The sequence below is a fragment of the Chiloscyllium plagiosum genome, chromosome 21 (genome assembly GCF_004010195.1).
Source record: "Chiloscyllium plagiosum isolate BGI_BamShark_2017 chromosome 21, ASM401019v2, whole genome shotgun sequence".
NCBI lineage: Eukaryota > Metazoa > Chordata > Chondrichthyes > Orectolobiformes > Hemiscylliidae > Chiloscyllium > Chiloscyllium plagiosum.
Genome location: NC_057730.1, coordinates 16,244,898 through 16,261,216, shown reverse-complemented (window position 1 = coordinate 16,261,216; position 16,319 = coordinate 16,244,898). Strand labels below are relative to the sequence as shown.

At 43.3% G+C, this 16,319-nt stretch overlaps 1 protein-coding gene across 2 annotated transcripts in view; it reads left to right on the top strand.

The window, feature by feature from the left end:
- The window catches only part of LOC122560571 (cytochrome P450 2K1-like), a 57,741-nt gene extending 43,104 nt beyond the window's left edge, over nucleotides 1-14,637 (top strand). Inside the window, exons 3-9 of one of the 2 annotated variants that reach the window (XM_043711332.1) lie at nucleotides 3,603-3,752; nucleotides 4,626-4,786; nucleotides 6,372-6,545; nucleotides 8,535-8,676; nucleotides 8,832-9,019; nucleotides 11,718-11,859; nucleotides 14,222-14,637. In XM_043711332.1, coding sequence (XP_043567267.1) covers nucleotides 3,603-3,752; nucleotides 4,626-4,786; nucleotides 6,372-6,545; nucleotides 8,535-8,676; nucleotides 8,832-9,019; nucleotides 11,718-11,859; nucleotides 14,222-14,406 — 1,142 coding nt within the window. In that variant the 3' untranslated portion in view covers nucleotides 14,407-14,637. The remainder of the gene's footprint in view (nucleotides 1-3,602; nucleotides 3,753-4,625; nucleotides 4,787-6,371; nucleotides 6,546-8,534; nucleotides 8,677-8,831; nucleotides 9,020-11,717; nucleotides 11,860-14,221) is intronic. The other variant, XM_043711331.1, reaches the window with a different exon arrangement.
- The last annotated feature ends 1,682 nt before the right edge of the window (nucleotides 14,638-16,319 follow it).

Sequence of the window (16,319 nt, the reverse complement as noted above, 5' to 3'; positions counted from 1 at the left end):
ACCCTCCTCTAGCTTATATCTCTACCCTCCAGGCACACTGCCTTTATTCATGATGAAGGGCTTTTGTCCTAAACGTCGATTTCGAAGCTCCTTGGATGCTGCCTGAACTGCTGTGCTCTTCCAGCACCACTAATCCAGAATCTGGTTTCCAGCATCTGCAGTCATTGTTTTTACCACAGTGCAGGAAGCCAAGTGCTAATACAGATGCCTTGAGTCGCCTCCCACTGGCAGATACTCCATTGGTGGTGCCTCCCTTGAAGAAGTTGGCTTTGGTTTTAAACTTTCAGGACATCATGCCAGTCACTGTGGACAATATCTGACTGTGACCAAGAAAGGATCCTGTCCTAGTGAAACTAGTTGTCTCGAGTAAAGGCCAAATACTGGCCACACTCCACCTCGTCTCGGTGTGCATCCTGGGGAACAGACCGTAGAGCACGGAGTCTCGTGTCATGGCGCTGCTTGGGACGAACCTTGACAAACACCACTGCATTCCTCTCCAGACTTCTGCGGCATAGGCACATTCCAGAAGGAGGTGTGTGACAGTCTCATCCCCCCCGCAGCCACTTCGAGGGCAGCGTGTGATGCGGCTGAGAGTCTGGGTGTGTATAAAGGATCTCACAGGCAGAGCCCTTCTCACCACCAGCCAAGCCATGTCTTGGTGCTTGTTGGAAAGTTCTGGCGATGAAGCATTCTGCCAAATGACTTTGACAGTCTGCTAAGGGAACCGCTTGATAGAATCCGCCCTCTCCTTTTCCCGAAGGGTCTCAAGGACACTACGTGCTGACCACTTCCAGATGAACTTGTGGTCAAAGGTGTTTTTCTTCATAAACTTCTCCACGAAGGACAGGTGATACGGAATGGTCCAACTACTTGGAGCGTTCCGCGGCAGCGAGGCCAGGCCCATCTTTTGCAACACTGGGGACATGACTCAGTATGTAGTGACACTTGGTGTTTGCGTACCGGGGATCCGTGCACAGCTTGATGCAGCCACACACAAAAGTGGCTATCAGGGTGAGGGTGGCATTGGGTGTATTTTTTGTCCCGTTGCCCAGACCTTTATACATCGAGTCCTTTTGGACATGGTCCATCTTTGATCTCCTTATAAATTGGAAGATGGCCCGGGTGACTGCAGCGACACATCTAGGAATAGGCCAGACCTGTGCCATGTATAACAGCAATGACAGTGCCTCACACCTGATGACCAGGTTTTTTTCCCGCGATGGAGAGTGACCGTAGCTTCCATCTGCCCAGTTTCTCCCTCACTTTGCTGATACGCTCTTCCCAAGACTTGGTGCACGCCGCAGCCCCCGCGAACCAAATACCCAGCACCTTCAGGCTATCTCTCTCTCTCTCTCAGAATTGTGTTTTGATGTTCTTTCTTGTTGGATTGGAGAACTGCATGTAAGACAATCTGTTTTCTGAATCTGCCTTTTGCCAAGGGTGTGTTCATGGGATGTTACTATATTGAGCAGTTAATTAGTAATAGTTACTGAATGTATTGTTAAGTTTTCAAATGAATTAAGTGATTCTAATTCTTTCTTTTGTATCGTTTTCACTATAATGGATGAACTATAGTGTTTTGCTTTAATTCCGGTAGTTTGACCAATCAAATTGCATGTGGTAGGCCAAACCTTACATTTACCTTGAAAATAAGAAAACGTTAGGGTCTAGACTATTTTCAGAATAGTTTGAGGAGGTTTGATCTGATCCATATTACCATTATTTGGGGATTCCAGAACCAGAGGATATAGTTTGACAAGGAGGGCCAGAACATTCAGGAGAAACTTGAGGAAGTACAAAAGATTGCAGGTGTTTGGAACTCTCTTCTAAAATGGGAGTGGTTGCTGGATCAGATGTTAATTCTAAATCTGAAATAGGTAAATCTCTGTTAAGCAATGGAGTTAGGCTCTAGATCAGCCAGGATCCCATTGAATGGTGGAATACACTGAAGAGGCTAAATGCCAGTATTTGCATAGAAGCCAGCAGAAAGAGCAAGGCTAGAGGGGAAAATGTAAATATTGCAGGGGAAAGGAAGCACATCCAGTATCGGAAAAGCAGTGTTCTAACTGCAAAACACTTTTCACGCAAGCATTTAGCTAGAAATAAGCATATCATGCCTATAAGGTTGATTTGTGAGCCAATGATTGCGACAAATCATTTTACACCAATCAACAGGTTGTTATCATCAGGTCTAAAATTGATAAATGCTTTGTTACTGTTAGAGTGGTGACTGCGAAGGAGAGCACTGAGTAAATGTGAAGCTTCAGATAGATATGTATCTCATGAAACAATATGAGTTTCACAGAGCTGTGCGAAGTGATCCAAGATGGTGACCTGAAAATGAATCCTTTGAAACTGAGCATGAGGCTATATGATGGAAGAACCTTGTGCCAAGAGGCAAATTGAGGTGAGAGCCAAGTATAATGAAAAGTATGAAGATCCAGAGCTCCAGAAAGTAGATATTCAGCAGAATTTGTTCATCTCAGTTGAACCAAGTCCAAAGCTTAGACTATTAACCCAAAATATATCAGAAGAAGTTGTAAGCATTTTCCACAGCAATAAGCCATTGACCACTGGACAGATCCAAGCTGAAACATATCCATGCAAGCTATAAAACCTTCAAAAATTACTTGCTTAAATATTGAAGAAGGCGTTTGGTATACTTTCCTTTTTTGGTCAAAGTATTGATTACAGGAGTTGGGAGGTCACGTTGCGGCTGTACAAGACTTTGGTTAGGCCACTTTTGGAATATTGCATGCAGTTCTGGTCTTCTTATCGGAAGGATGTTGTGAAACTTGAAAGGGTTCAGAAAAGATTTACAAGGAAGTTGCCAGGACTTGAGCTAAAGAGAGAAATTGAACAGGCTGTGGCTGTTTTCCCTGGAACATTGGAGGTTGAGGGGTGACTTATAGAGGTTTATAAAATCATGAGGATAAATAACAAAGTCTTTTCCCTGGGGTGTGGGAGTTCAGAACTAGAGGGAATCGCTTTCGGGTGAGAGGGGAAAGATACAGAAGAGACCTAAGGTGCAACCTTTTCACACACAGGGTGGTACGTGTATGGAATAGGCTGTCAGAAGAAGTGGTGGAGGCTGGTACAATTGCAACATTTAAAAGGCATCTGGATGGGTATATGAATAGGAAGGGTTTGGAGGGATATGGGCCGGGTGCTGGCAGGTGTGACTAGATTGGGTTGGGAAATCTGTTTGGCATGGACAGGTTGGACCGAAGGGTCTGTTTCCGTGCTGTACATCTCTAAGCCTCTATGTCTACACCTCTTGCGTTGTTACTATGTTCCTATTTGTCCCTCCATCAACATCAGGAAAATAAACAATTTGCAGAAGCTTGCTGTGAATAAATTGGTTAACACACTTCCTATACTCTAACACCTGAAAAGTAACTCAGTGACTGAAGCATTTAGAATGCCCACAAGTTGCCTATTGAAATGTACTTTAGAAAGGATACAAATATGAACCTTTCTCATTTCACCGTGTATAATTTAGTTAATTAGTCCTGCCCTCGATTCTTTGAGGAATGTCGTCAGTTAAAATGAATATTCCAAGAGTCACAGTGTTTGCTTCTTTCTGATGGATTTAATTTAAGGTATTGTTTTTGCTCATGGGGAGTCATGGAAGCAAATGCGAAGATTTACCCTCAGCACATTACGAGATTTTGGAATGGGAAAGAAAACCATTGAAGACAAAATAATTGAGGAGTCAGATTTTCTGGTAAAAAGGATTGATGCTTATAAAGGTGAGTTTGTGTGAGATAAATGAACAGAATTACCATTGTTTCTTTTCTCTGTATGCATTAATTGTGAATGCAGATGTACATTAAAGAATCACAGAAACCTATATCACGGAAATGGAACATTTAGACCACTGTGTTTGGATCAATCCAAAACAAATCACAATTATTGCTGTCTGCTACCTCCCCCCCATCGATTGAAATGACCAACTATTCATGGATTTCTAGTTCATCAGTGTCTCAGTTCATGAACTGTTCTGCAGTTCGACAGCACTAGTTGGATAGTGAAGGAGTCTTAATGAAATTCTGGATATAGGGAGAGGCTGAATAGACTGGTGCTGTTTTCCCTGGAGCGTCGGAGGCTGAGGGGGTGACCTTATAGAGGTTTATAAAATCATGAATAGAGTAAATAGACAAGGCCTTTTCCCTGCGGTCCAGGACTAGAGGGCATAGATTTAGGGTGAGAAGGAAAAGATTTAAAAAGGACCTAAGGGGCAACTTTTTCACACAAATTGTGGTGTACGTATGGAACGAGTTGTCAAAAGAAGTGGTGGAGGCTGGTACAATTACAACCTTTAAAGGCATTTGGATGGGTGTATGACTACGATGGGTTTAGAGGGAAATGGGCCAAATGGTGGCAAATGGGACGAGATTAATTTAGGATGTCTGGTTGGGATGGTTGAATTGGACCGAAGGGTCTGTTTCTGTGCTATAAATCTCTTTGACTGTTTGACCCTGAGTATCTGCTACCTCCTGGCCACCTTCCTTTAACAGCCAAGGGAACAAGCTTCAGGGTCTTATCTAAAGAGCTATCCAACTGTGATTTCATGTAAAGGGTCAATATTTGATTGAGTGTGATCTTTAAAATTTCTTTTGCAGGCCAACCGTTTAATCCAACTATGAAAATGAACTCTGCTGTGGCCAATATAATTTCCTTGATAGTTTTTGGTGACAGATTTGATTATGAGGATGAAACATTTATTGGTGTAATAAAGAGAGTGAATGAAAATATTCAACTTTTTGGTTCAGCTATGGTCCACGTAAGTTTCAGCCTGTTTTTGAAGAGTAATACATTCAAGAAAAGATCATTTGCAACTCGCAGTAATTGGAAAGGGGCTGCAAGTGGAGTGTACTAAATCTGTGGTGCAATATAACTGGCCATTAGTTGACAAGTTAAGGGCTTTAAATAGGCTGAGGGCAGGCAGGCTGCCCTAGGCTTGCCCTAGACTTGCCCCTTCTGCACATAACATGGTGGGTGAGTTTGGAGATGGGCAGGTGGGTGGCAATGTCAACCACAGAAGTTTACAGCCTCCTGTGTCTGCACACCTGCTCATGAAATTGTACCCATCAACTCCACTTTGAATAGATTCAATATGGAACCCAGCAGTGAATTCTAATGACTGATGACATTTTGAGAGAAGAAATCACTCCCCATCTCTGATTGAAGTGTGGGATCTATCATTTTGAAAAGTTATAACAGTGGCTGTAAATACTTTGACAAGTGAAAACATCCTCTTAACTACCCTGTCAAGCTGCCTCACAGTTTCCACACATTAATGTCACATTAAATTTCCACCTGGTGATCACAGAGATTGCACTTCAGGAATTACACAATCGTGTCATACAATGCAGAAGTTGATCATCCAGCCCAGTGTTCCTCCACCAATTCTTTTGAAAGAATTGTCCAATTGGTCAAAATCCCTTCCTCTTTCCCATAACTCTGCAAATTGATTGTTTCATGTATTTATCCAATTGCCTTTAGAAAGATGTTGAATTTGTTTACACCATTCTTTCAGGCATTGCGTGATGATAACTATAGTAGAAACTTATAATTAGTCACAATGTTTAAAAACATTCTCTATTTGCCAAAGATTCATAATGTTTCAAAGATTTATGTATCACCTTGTTGTAATTGTAAATCATTAGATGTGAGCAGTGTTATGGACCGGGTCAGACCCCTCAAAACATTTCAAGAAGGTAGCCCAGACCCTAACTTTGTTTTAAGCAGCTGTAAGGTGGATATTCCAGGACAAATGCCACTGGCCAACCATTTAGTTTTAAACAGAACAATTTATTTACAAGATTACTGAATGGACCACAAACAACAGAAAACAGAATACTGAATACCTTAACATCTCTGAAAACCCAATAGATCATCCCAACTTAATGATGCTATTCCAAATACTTGCAACAATCCCCATAAGCACTCCTTTGCACAAAAAGTAAAATCAAACACAGGGTCTTACAGATTAGAGGTCAGAGAGAGAGTACCAGCCTGGACCTGCTTCTTTGGATCCAGCAGCTTTTTCCCCACTTCTGCTAAAAGCCAAACCAAACCAAATCAGACGAAATCTGAGCTGGGAGAACTGGCCACTCCCCTTTCATTGAACAAGTGTTATTTTTTAAAACTTGAAAGCCTTCTGCCTGAGGCATTATCTGTTAGCTATTATCAAATTGGGCCTAAAGTGCTTCAACACCAGCCCTTTCGGAGTCTGTGTTGTTACGTCCTCTGGAATAAAAAACCAAGAACAGCATAACCTTGTTAAAAGAGTAGCTTCATCACAGCAGATAATTATTTTGCTTTGATATTTTCATCACTATCATTATGTTGTTTTGATTTTGCAGCTGTACAATGCATTTCCAGTCCTGAAATTCTTTCCTGGGTCGCACAATAAGGTTTTTACCAACATAGAGCAGACTATTGTCTTCCTCAAAGGCTACTTCAAGGAAAATCGTCAGAAACTAGATGGCAATGACATGAGGAGTTTTATCGATGCATTCATGGTCAGACAACGGCAGGTTAAAAACTCCACTTTTGTTTTAAGAGTTTTGTCACATTTCCAAAGTTATATTTATATTTATGTATTTCAGAGCAAAAAGGAGAAAGTGAGGACTGCAGGTGCTGGAGATCAGAGTTGAGAGTGTGGTGCTGGAAAAGCACAGCAGGTCAGGCAGCATCCGAGGAGCAGGTGAATCGAAATTTCGGGCATAAGTCCTTCATCAGGAATGAGGCTTAAGGGCCGAGAGATAAAAGGGAGAGTGGTGGGGTTGCAGGGAAGGTAGCTGAGAAAGCGATAGGTGGGTGAAGGTGAGGGAGAAGGTGATAGGTTAGAGGGGGGAGTGATGGACAGGTATGGAGGGCGGTGCCGAGTACAAATTTGACTGCCTCAGTCAACCCATTGTCTCAGCCTGCACCTGTCCCACTGAACCCATCTCTTTTACCTCGACATCGTCCTGTCCCACTTAGTCCAGGGACTCCTCACTTATGTTCGTGACACCACCCATGCCCTTCACCTCCTTCAAGATTTTCATTTCCACGGTCCCCAACACCTCATCTTCACTGTGGACATTAGTCCGTGTGCACATAGGTCCACCACGATGAAGGTCTCCAAGCCCTCCGTTTCATCCTGTCATGCCTCCCCAACCAGTATCCTTCCACTCACACCCTCATCCGCCTGGCTGAACCGGTCCTCACCTTCAACACCTCCTCCTTCCAATCCTTCCAGTTCCTCCAAGGGGTAGCCATGGGCACCTGCCTGGGACCCAGCTATGCTTGCCTGTTTGTCGGATATGTGGATCAGTCTATCTTCTGCAGTTACACCAGCACCATCCCCCACCTGGTCCTCCACTACATCGATGACTGTACCGGCGCCGCCTCGTGCTCCCACCAGGTGGTTGAACAGTTCATCAACTTCACCAACATCTTCCATCCCGACCTCAAATTCACCTGGACCATCTTGGAAACCGCCCTCTCTTTTCTGGACCTCTCCAACACCATCCCCGGCGACCGACTAACCACGGACATCTACTACAAGCCCACCGATTCCCACAGCTACCTAGACTACACCTCCTCCCATCCTAGCTCCTGTAAAAACACCATCCATATTCCCAATTCCTCTGCCTCCGCCATATCTGTTCCCAGGATGACCAATTCCACCTCAGAAAGTCCCAGATGGCCTCCTCCTTCCACAATTGCAATATGTGGTTGACGATGCCCTCCAGCGCATCTCCTTCACTTCACGCAGCACAGCCATTGAACCCCACCCCTCCCAACACAACAAGGACAGAACCCCCCCCCCCGGTCCTCGCCTCCCATTTATCTCTCGGCTCCGACCCACAAGCCACAGTCCTGATGAAGGGCTTATGCCTGAAATGTCGATTCTCCTTCTCTTCAGATGCTGCCTGACCTGCTGTGCTTTTCCAGCAGCACACTCTCAATTTCAGAGAAAAAAGTCAACTTTGTTCAGTTCGACATTTGCATGATAGTCTGAATGGACTCCTTTTATGCAAATGCATATGATTTGAGGTAAAGGGTGTGAAAACAATCTTTGTTTTAATAAAGGAAGAACTGGCATTTGCACTGTGTCTTTCATAACTCCAGCATGCCCAAGTATCTTCCAGCTCATGAATCAGTTTTGAAGTGCAGTCACTTTTCTGATGTGGATTTGTCCAACATCAATAGGATCTGGCCAGAACCACATTATAATGTTGACTGCGCTACAAAAATACATTTTACTGACTTTAAAGTGCATTGGGACATCTTAAGTGTGCTGAAAGGTGCAATGGAATAGATTTTGTTTAATGTGCATCAATTGAGATGCAATCAACAGCTTCGGAATAATATCTTATCCCAAAAACTGTACCTCTGACAGTGCAGTATACTGGAGTAAATATATAGATGTCTCATGTTTCTGACCCCTACTCTGTGCTGCATTATCTAGGTTTCAGGTTACACAATTTAGGTCCCATTCCATTTCTGAGTTGTTACATTGTTAATTTTCTTTTTAGGAATCAGCCAACCCTAATTCATACTTCCATGAAGACAACTTAATGTACACGACGATTAACCTGTTTGCTGCAGGGATGGAGACCACCTCAACTACACTTCGTTGGGGAATGCTTCTGATGATGAAATATCCAGAGATCCAGAGTAAGAAGCACTCTGACTAATTCCACTTGGGAGCTGACCTTGTTGGATGATTTTCAATTTGCATACTCTCCTTTTTCCTTGATTGAGATTTTGAACTTGTTTGAAGATATCATGACAGTACTTCCAATGACTTTAAAAATCTGTTCGGTTCACAGAAAAGGTTTATGAGGAAATTATCGGAGTTATTGGATTGGAACGACCTCCCAGAGTTGAGGATCGGAAAGATCTGCCATATACTGATGCAGTAATCCATGAAATCCAGAGGTTTGGTGATGTTGTACCAATGAGCATCACACATGAAACAACAGCAGACATAAACTTCAGAGGATACTTCATTCCAAAGGTAACCTTGGGAAAGGATGGCTACTTTGAGATTGGAGTCTGATAGTCTGACATTTAATGAAGGATGTTTAAGAGGGAGAAAGAGCTTTCATGGTTTCACTCAATACATTCTACAACTTAGGAGCCTAAGTAACTAGCTGTCATTAACTTTTGTATTCAGAGGTTTAGAGAGAATATGAGGAATTTGTTTTTAACTCAGTGGGTGCTTTGTGGGAATCTAGAACTCATTGCCAGTAAAGGTGGTGGAGAAAAAAACCCTCATGCGATCTACACTTGCGATACCAGGGCGTACAAGGCTATGGGCAAATGCAGGAAAATGGGATTAGAATATTTATGTATTTGGTTTTGACCAGCACAGACTCACTGGGCTGAAGGATCTTTTTGTGTGTTGCATTCCTGTATGACTCTAGTCTTTGACAAATATGGCCACGATGAAACACTTCAGAACTTTTCATTGTTCAAGTTACAAATTGCTGTTAAGTTATTAACAGAGAGAGCAGAGTGGGAATAGAGTCATAGAGTCTTAGAGAAATACAGCACCGAAACTGACCCTTCAGTCCAACTTGTCCATATTGACCAGGTATCCTAAATAAAACTAGTGCCATTTGCCAGCATTTGGCACATATTCCTCTAAACCCTTCCTATTCATTTACCCATCTTGAAGCTTTTTAAATGTTGCAATTGTACCAGCATCCACCACTCTGCCTGGCAGCTTATTCCATGCACACGCCATCCTCTTTGTGAAAAGTTGCCCCTTAGGTCCATTTTAAATTTTTCCCTCGCACCTTAAATCTCTGTCCTGTAGTTTTGGATTCCCCACCCGAGAGAAAAGACCTTGTCTATTTACCCTACCCATGCCCCCCCCCTCATGATTGTATAAACCTCTAGAAAGTGACCCCTCACCTTCTGATGCTCCAGGGAAAACAGGCCCAGTCTATTCAGCCTCTACCTAGAGCTCAAACCCTCCAACCCTGGCAACATCCTTGTAAAGCTTTTCTGAACCCTTTCAAATTTCACAACATCCTTCCGATAGCAGGGAGACCAGAATTGCACATAGTATTCCAACTATGGCCAAACCAATGTCCCGTACAACTGCAACAAGACCTCCCAACTTCTATACTAAATGCACTGACCAATAAAGGAAAGCATACCAACACTTTCTTCACTATTCTATCGACCTGTGACTCCCCTTTCAAGGAGCTATGAAATTGCACTCTGAGGTGTCTTTGTTCAGCAACAATCCCCCGGACTTTATCATTAAGTGTATAAGTCCTGCCCTGATTTGCCTTTCCAAAATGCAACACTTCAAATTTATCTAAATTAAACTCCATCTGAAATGGGAAAGTCTTTTTTTTAATCAAATAGCAGAGCAGGCTTGAGGGACTAATTGGTTCTCCACTCCTTATTTGTGTGTTTGTGTGGCACGACAAGTGTAGCCACAGGTCTCTCTTTCGATGCATCATTTCTGTTAGTTTTAGGTGTAAAGCAATAGAGAGAACAGACAAGGGAGAATAAACCAAAGTGATTTTTTTTAACAAAAATGACAACTTGTATTTGCTTACCAACTTTAATACAGTATACTGTCTAAAGAATGTTCCCAGGCTTGATATCAGAGAAATAATGGCAGCAACCACATAGAGAAGTAGTATGAAAAGTGATGAAGACATGGTCAAAGAGATAGGCTTTAAAGGAAGACATTTATCTATCACACTTGCTGCAACCAGCAAACCTGTCAAAGCAGTTCACAATGACGTACTTTTGAATTGGGTGCAATCTCTGTTGTAATGTAGCAAATGCAGTAGCCAGTAGATACTTAGCAGCATCCCAAAAAAAAAGCAATATGATAATGAGAAGATAGACTCTTCTTTATGATATTGATTTAAGGATTACTATTGACCAGAACACTGGGCGTAATTGCTATCCTCCTTGTCAAAACAGTACTTTCCCAAAGACGGTAGTTCTGGCATTGCAGCATGCCTGCAGTGGAGGGCCAGAGGTTGTGATTTTTCTGTTTGAGCCTGAGGGTGGAATTTCAGTCCAGAACTGAATGATTCAGAGGTCAATGTATTATAACCAAGCATCATGTAGGAGGGAAGAGAGATAGACAGGTGAGAAGATTAGGAAGGGAATCCCAGAGCTTAGAGTCTAGGCAGCTGAAAGCACAGTGGAGTGATTAAAGAAGCTCAAGATACAAGAGTCTGAATTCAAATAAATGCTGTGTTTAATGTCCCAGAAAGATTATTACTTAACAACTGTGCAAATAATTTCAATAATGTCTTTTGATTTGATTTTACTTATTATTGTCACATATACCGAGTTAAAGTAGACAGTATTGTTTTGCATGCTAACCAGACAAATCCTACCTGAACAGAATGCACAAAATACTATTATAGCTGTAGAGATGATACAAAGAAAGATGAACTCTAATTTATGGGAGTTCCGTTTAGAAATCTGACAACAGCAGGGAAGAAGCTGTTCTTAAATCTGTTGGGATGTGTTTTCAAAATTTTGTGTCTTCTGCCTGATGGAAGAGGGTGGAAGAGAATCTAATCGATGTTGGAGAGGTCTTTAGTTATGTTGACTGCTTTCCTGAGCCAGCGGGAAATGTAGACAGAGTCAGTGATAGGAAGGCTGGTTATCGTGATGGACTATAATATAATAGAGAATCATACACCAATTATATTTTTAACATTTTTAAGGGAACCCATGTAATCCCATTGCTGTCCTCTGTGCTGTATGATAAAACTCAATGGGAAAAACCAAATGAGTTCAACCCATCTCACTTTCTGAATGCTGAGGGCAAATTTGTGAAGAGAGATGCCTTCATGCCCTTCTCTGCAGGTAACGCAAGTTATTAATTTTTAATTTATGTATTATAGGAATTTTCTCTCACTGGTCAAGAGAGTATAAAATGTAGGAAATATAGCAGAAAGGAACTCTTTTCTGTTATCACAATTTTTTTGCAGTGTGGTAAGCTATGGGGTTCCAAAGGGATGAGTTGTGGTCAAAACACAATTTAATCCACTATCTGTGCACATAGCTTTTAACCAGGGGAGTGAGCAATCCAGATTGGGAGGCTGGTTTCTTAAGACTGTCAAAACCTGCTCTGGCTTGCAAAGTGAGAAGTGCTATCAAAACACAGACTGGGGATTGATCGAAGTAAAGCTATTAAAAATGCACCATCACACTTTTAGGACATTATGAGTGCATCACACCAATGCTGTTGTGTTTAGTTACTGAACAAATGCAAGGAAGCATAGCAGGTTCATATGTAATAGGTGGATGGAGATTGGGGGGGGGGGGGTAATGGTGATAGGTCAGAGGGGAGGGTGGAGCGAATAGGTGGGAAGGAAAATGGACACATAGGACAGGTCATGAGGGTGGTGCTGAGTTGGAAAGTTGGGATAAGGAGGGGAAGGGGAAATGAGGAAACTAGTGAAATCCACATTGATGCCGTGGGGTTGGAGGATCCCAAGGCGGAAGATGTGCTCTTTCTCCAGGCATTGGGTGGTTAAGGAGTAGTGATGGAGGAGGCCCAGGACGTGCATGTCCTTGGCAGAATGGAAGGGGGAGTTGAAGTGTTTGGCCCGGGCTGGTGGGAGTGTTTACTGCGTATGTCCCAGACATATTTTCTGAAGCGTTCTGTAAGTAGGCGTCCTGTCTCCCCAGTGTAGAGGAAACCACATTGGGAGTAACGGATACAATAAATGACATGTGTGGAAGTGCAGGTAAAACTCTGATGGATGCGGAAGGCTCCTTTGGCGCCTGGGACGGAGATGAGAGAGGAGGTGTGGGCGTTAGTTTTGCAATTCCTGTGGTGGCAGGGGAGGGTGCCGGGAGGGGAGGGTGGGTTGGCGGGGGAGGGGAGCGTGGTCCTGACAAGGGAGTCACAAAGAGAATGGTCTTTATAGAAAGTGGATATGGGTGGGGAGGGAAATATATCTTTGGTGGTGGGGTCCATTTGTAGGTGGCGGAAATGGTGGAGGATGATGCGATGTATACAGAGATTGGTGGGGTGGAAGTTGAGGACAGGGAGGTTCTGCCCATATTGCAATTGGAGAGGTGGAGTTCCAGGATGGAGCTGCGGGAAGTGGATGAGATGTGCTGGAGGGCAGTATCAACCACGTGGGAGGGGAAATTGCGGTCTTTAAAGAAGGACGCCAAGTGATGTGTTCTTTGATGGAACTGGTCCTCCTGGGAGCAGATGTGGCGCAGGCAGTGAAATTGAGAATATGGAATAGTGTTTTTACAGGAGGCAGGGTGGGAGGAGGTGTAGTCCAGGTAGCTGTGGGAGTTGGTGGGTTTTTGGAAGATGTCAGTGTTGAGTCGGTCACTGTTGATGGAGATGGAGTAATCCAGGAAGGGGATATCTGGACGGTGTCAAGTTTATTGAATGTTATTGGAACCGAACATATCCAGGTAACTGGGGAATATTCTTTTACATGAGAGAGAAACAGAGTTAACATATTGAGTCCAGCATGACTTCTTCAGAATGGAAAGGTGTTGGATTGTGGTATCTCTGATACTTTTGACAGAGACAGAGGAGGAGTAGGGGGCAAATGGTACAAAGGCCCATTACAAAAACCAAAGGGGTTGGTAATGGGGATGAAAGAGAAAAAGAGATTTAAAATTAATGAAAATTAAAGTGCAAAAAGGAGAGAATGGTACCTCTGCATACATGCTACCAGACTTGCTGAGTTCCTCAGCATTTTCTGTGCGTTTCCAACTTCTAGCATCTGTAGTGTTTTGCTTTCAATTGCAATTGAACATGTTCCACCAGGTTCCTGTCCTCGAGAGTGATTAGTGTCTTACAATTAAGTCATTCTTGTGTTAACACAATCCTGTTACACAGATACTACAGATTTGGTTTCACACAATAAATGATGATTACATTCATAGTTTGCGACATTGATGTTTCTTGCAGTAAATGTACCAATTCTAACATTTTTTTTAAGTTCTTATGGGCTTATATCCACACTTGTCTGTTTTTGACATGATTGTGCTACCTACTGAACTGTGGCAGGTACCTTTTCATGTTATTTAATCGAATTGCAGTCTGAACAGATGTGAAATAGATGGAGAGCATCACGACAAAGGTTGTTTTCAAACTGTAATGTCATATTTCTGAAATTCAGTTGTCTTCAAAGATAACTGTTTATTTCAAGAGCTATGTTGACATATTTTTGCACTCTCTTCTCTGCAGGTCGGAGGGCTTGCACTGGTGAGGCTCTGGCTAAAATAGAACTGTTCCTGTTCTTTACTATATTGATTCAAAAGTTTATCTTTCAAGTTCCACCCGATGTCAGTGAACTGGAACTGGAGCTGGAGTCTGGTGTGGGTTCTACTTCATTCCCAAAGTACCCATATGTGTGTGCTGTGCGTCGCTGATGTCACCACTTCATCCATGATTTACCTGATCTCCCTTTTCATTAATCAGTTTCATTAATCAATGGCTGTTATATTTGATGTTTGATTTCCTTGCGATGTTTCCTGGATTTGTGAATCAATTTTCTGTTTGACTGCAGTGACAGAGATCGGAGAAAGTGAGAACTGCAGATGCTGGAGATCAGAGTCGAAAAGTGTGGTGCTGGAAAAGCACAGATGGTCAGGCAGCATCTGAGGAGCAGGAGAGTCGGTGCTTCAAGCATAAGCCCTTCATCAGGAATGAGGATTGTGGCCCAAGGAGGCTGAGAGATAAATGGGAGGGGGTGGGACTGGTGGGGAGGTAGCTGAAAGTACGATAGGTGGATGAAGGTGGGGGTGAAGGTGATAGTCAGAGGGGAGGGTGGAGCAGATAGGTGGGAATGAAGATGGACAGGTAGGACCGTTCAAGAGGGCAGTGCCGAGTTGGAAGATTGGATCTGGGATAAGGTGGGGGGAGGGGAAATGAGGAACCTAGTGAAATCCACATTGATCCCGTGTGTTTTGAGGGTGCCAAGGCAGAAGATGAGGCGTTCTTCCGACAGGTGTCGGGTGGCTTGGATTTGGTGGAGGAGGCCCAGGACTTGCATGTTGCCCAGGAGGCCAACTTGTAAAATGTTTCAGAGAACATCTCTGGGACACATGCAACAAATAACCCCACCACCCTGTGGCCGAACACTATAACTCCCTCTCCCACTCTGCCAAGGACATGCAAGTCTTAGGCTTCCTCCACCGCCAAACCCTAACACCCAATGCCTGGAGGAAGAACACCTCATTTTCTACCTTGGCACCCTCCAACCACACTGGGGGATCAATGTGGATTTCACTAGCTTCATCATTTCCCGTCCCCCACACCTTATCCCAGATCCAGCCTTCCAATTCAGCACTGCCCTCTTGAACTGTTATATCTGTCCATTTTCCTTCCCACCTATCCTCTCCACCCTCCTCTCTGACCTATCACCTTCACCCCCACCTTCATCGACCTCTCACATTCTCAGCTCCCTTCCCCTCAGCCCCACCTCCTCCCATTTATCTCCCAGCCCCCTTGGGCCACAAGCCTCATTCTGATTTGACTGCTCCTGGGATGCTGCCCGACCAGCTGTGCTTTTCTAGCACCACACTTTTCAACTGCAGTGACAGAGATGTGGGATGTAGCAGATGTGTTCTCAAGAGCAAAGGTGGGAGAAAATGGATGTCATAGTCAAAATGGATTGGCGTAGAACTTCATTGTGATAATTACCCTTGTGTTTAATCTGGATATATTATTACCATCAATGTTATGATTTTTGAGGGTGAGAAGTGTGATGAAAATTTTTGGGAACTAGAGTTTAAAGTAGAAATCAATGAGATTGTGGTTTAGTTCTATGAAGGTGGTTTCTTATATTTTATAAGGTCATAAAAACATTTCTAACATTCAGTTTAAAGCAGCAGTTCCAAAAACAGCATGTCATAGAGTCATAGAGATGTACAGCATGGAAACAGACCCTTCGATCCAACCCGTCCATGCCGACCAGATATCCCAACCCAATCTAGTCCCACCTGCCAGCACCTAATGAGATTGTGGTTTAGTTCTGTGAAGGTGGTTTCATATATTTTATAAGGTCATAAAAACATTTCTAACATTCAGTTTAAAGCAGCAGTTGCAAAAACAGCATGTCATAGAGTCATAGAGATGTACAGCATGGAAACAGTCTTTTCCTTCGATCCAACCCGTCCATGCCGACCAGATATCCCAACCCAATCTAGTCCCACCTGCCAGCACCTGTCCCATATCCATCCAAACCCTTCCTATTCATATACCCATCCAAATGCCTCTTAAATGTTGTAATTGTACCAGCCTCCACCACATCCTCTGGCAGTTCATTCCGTACACATACCAC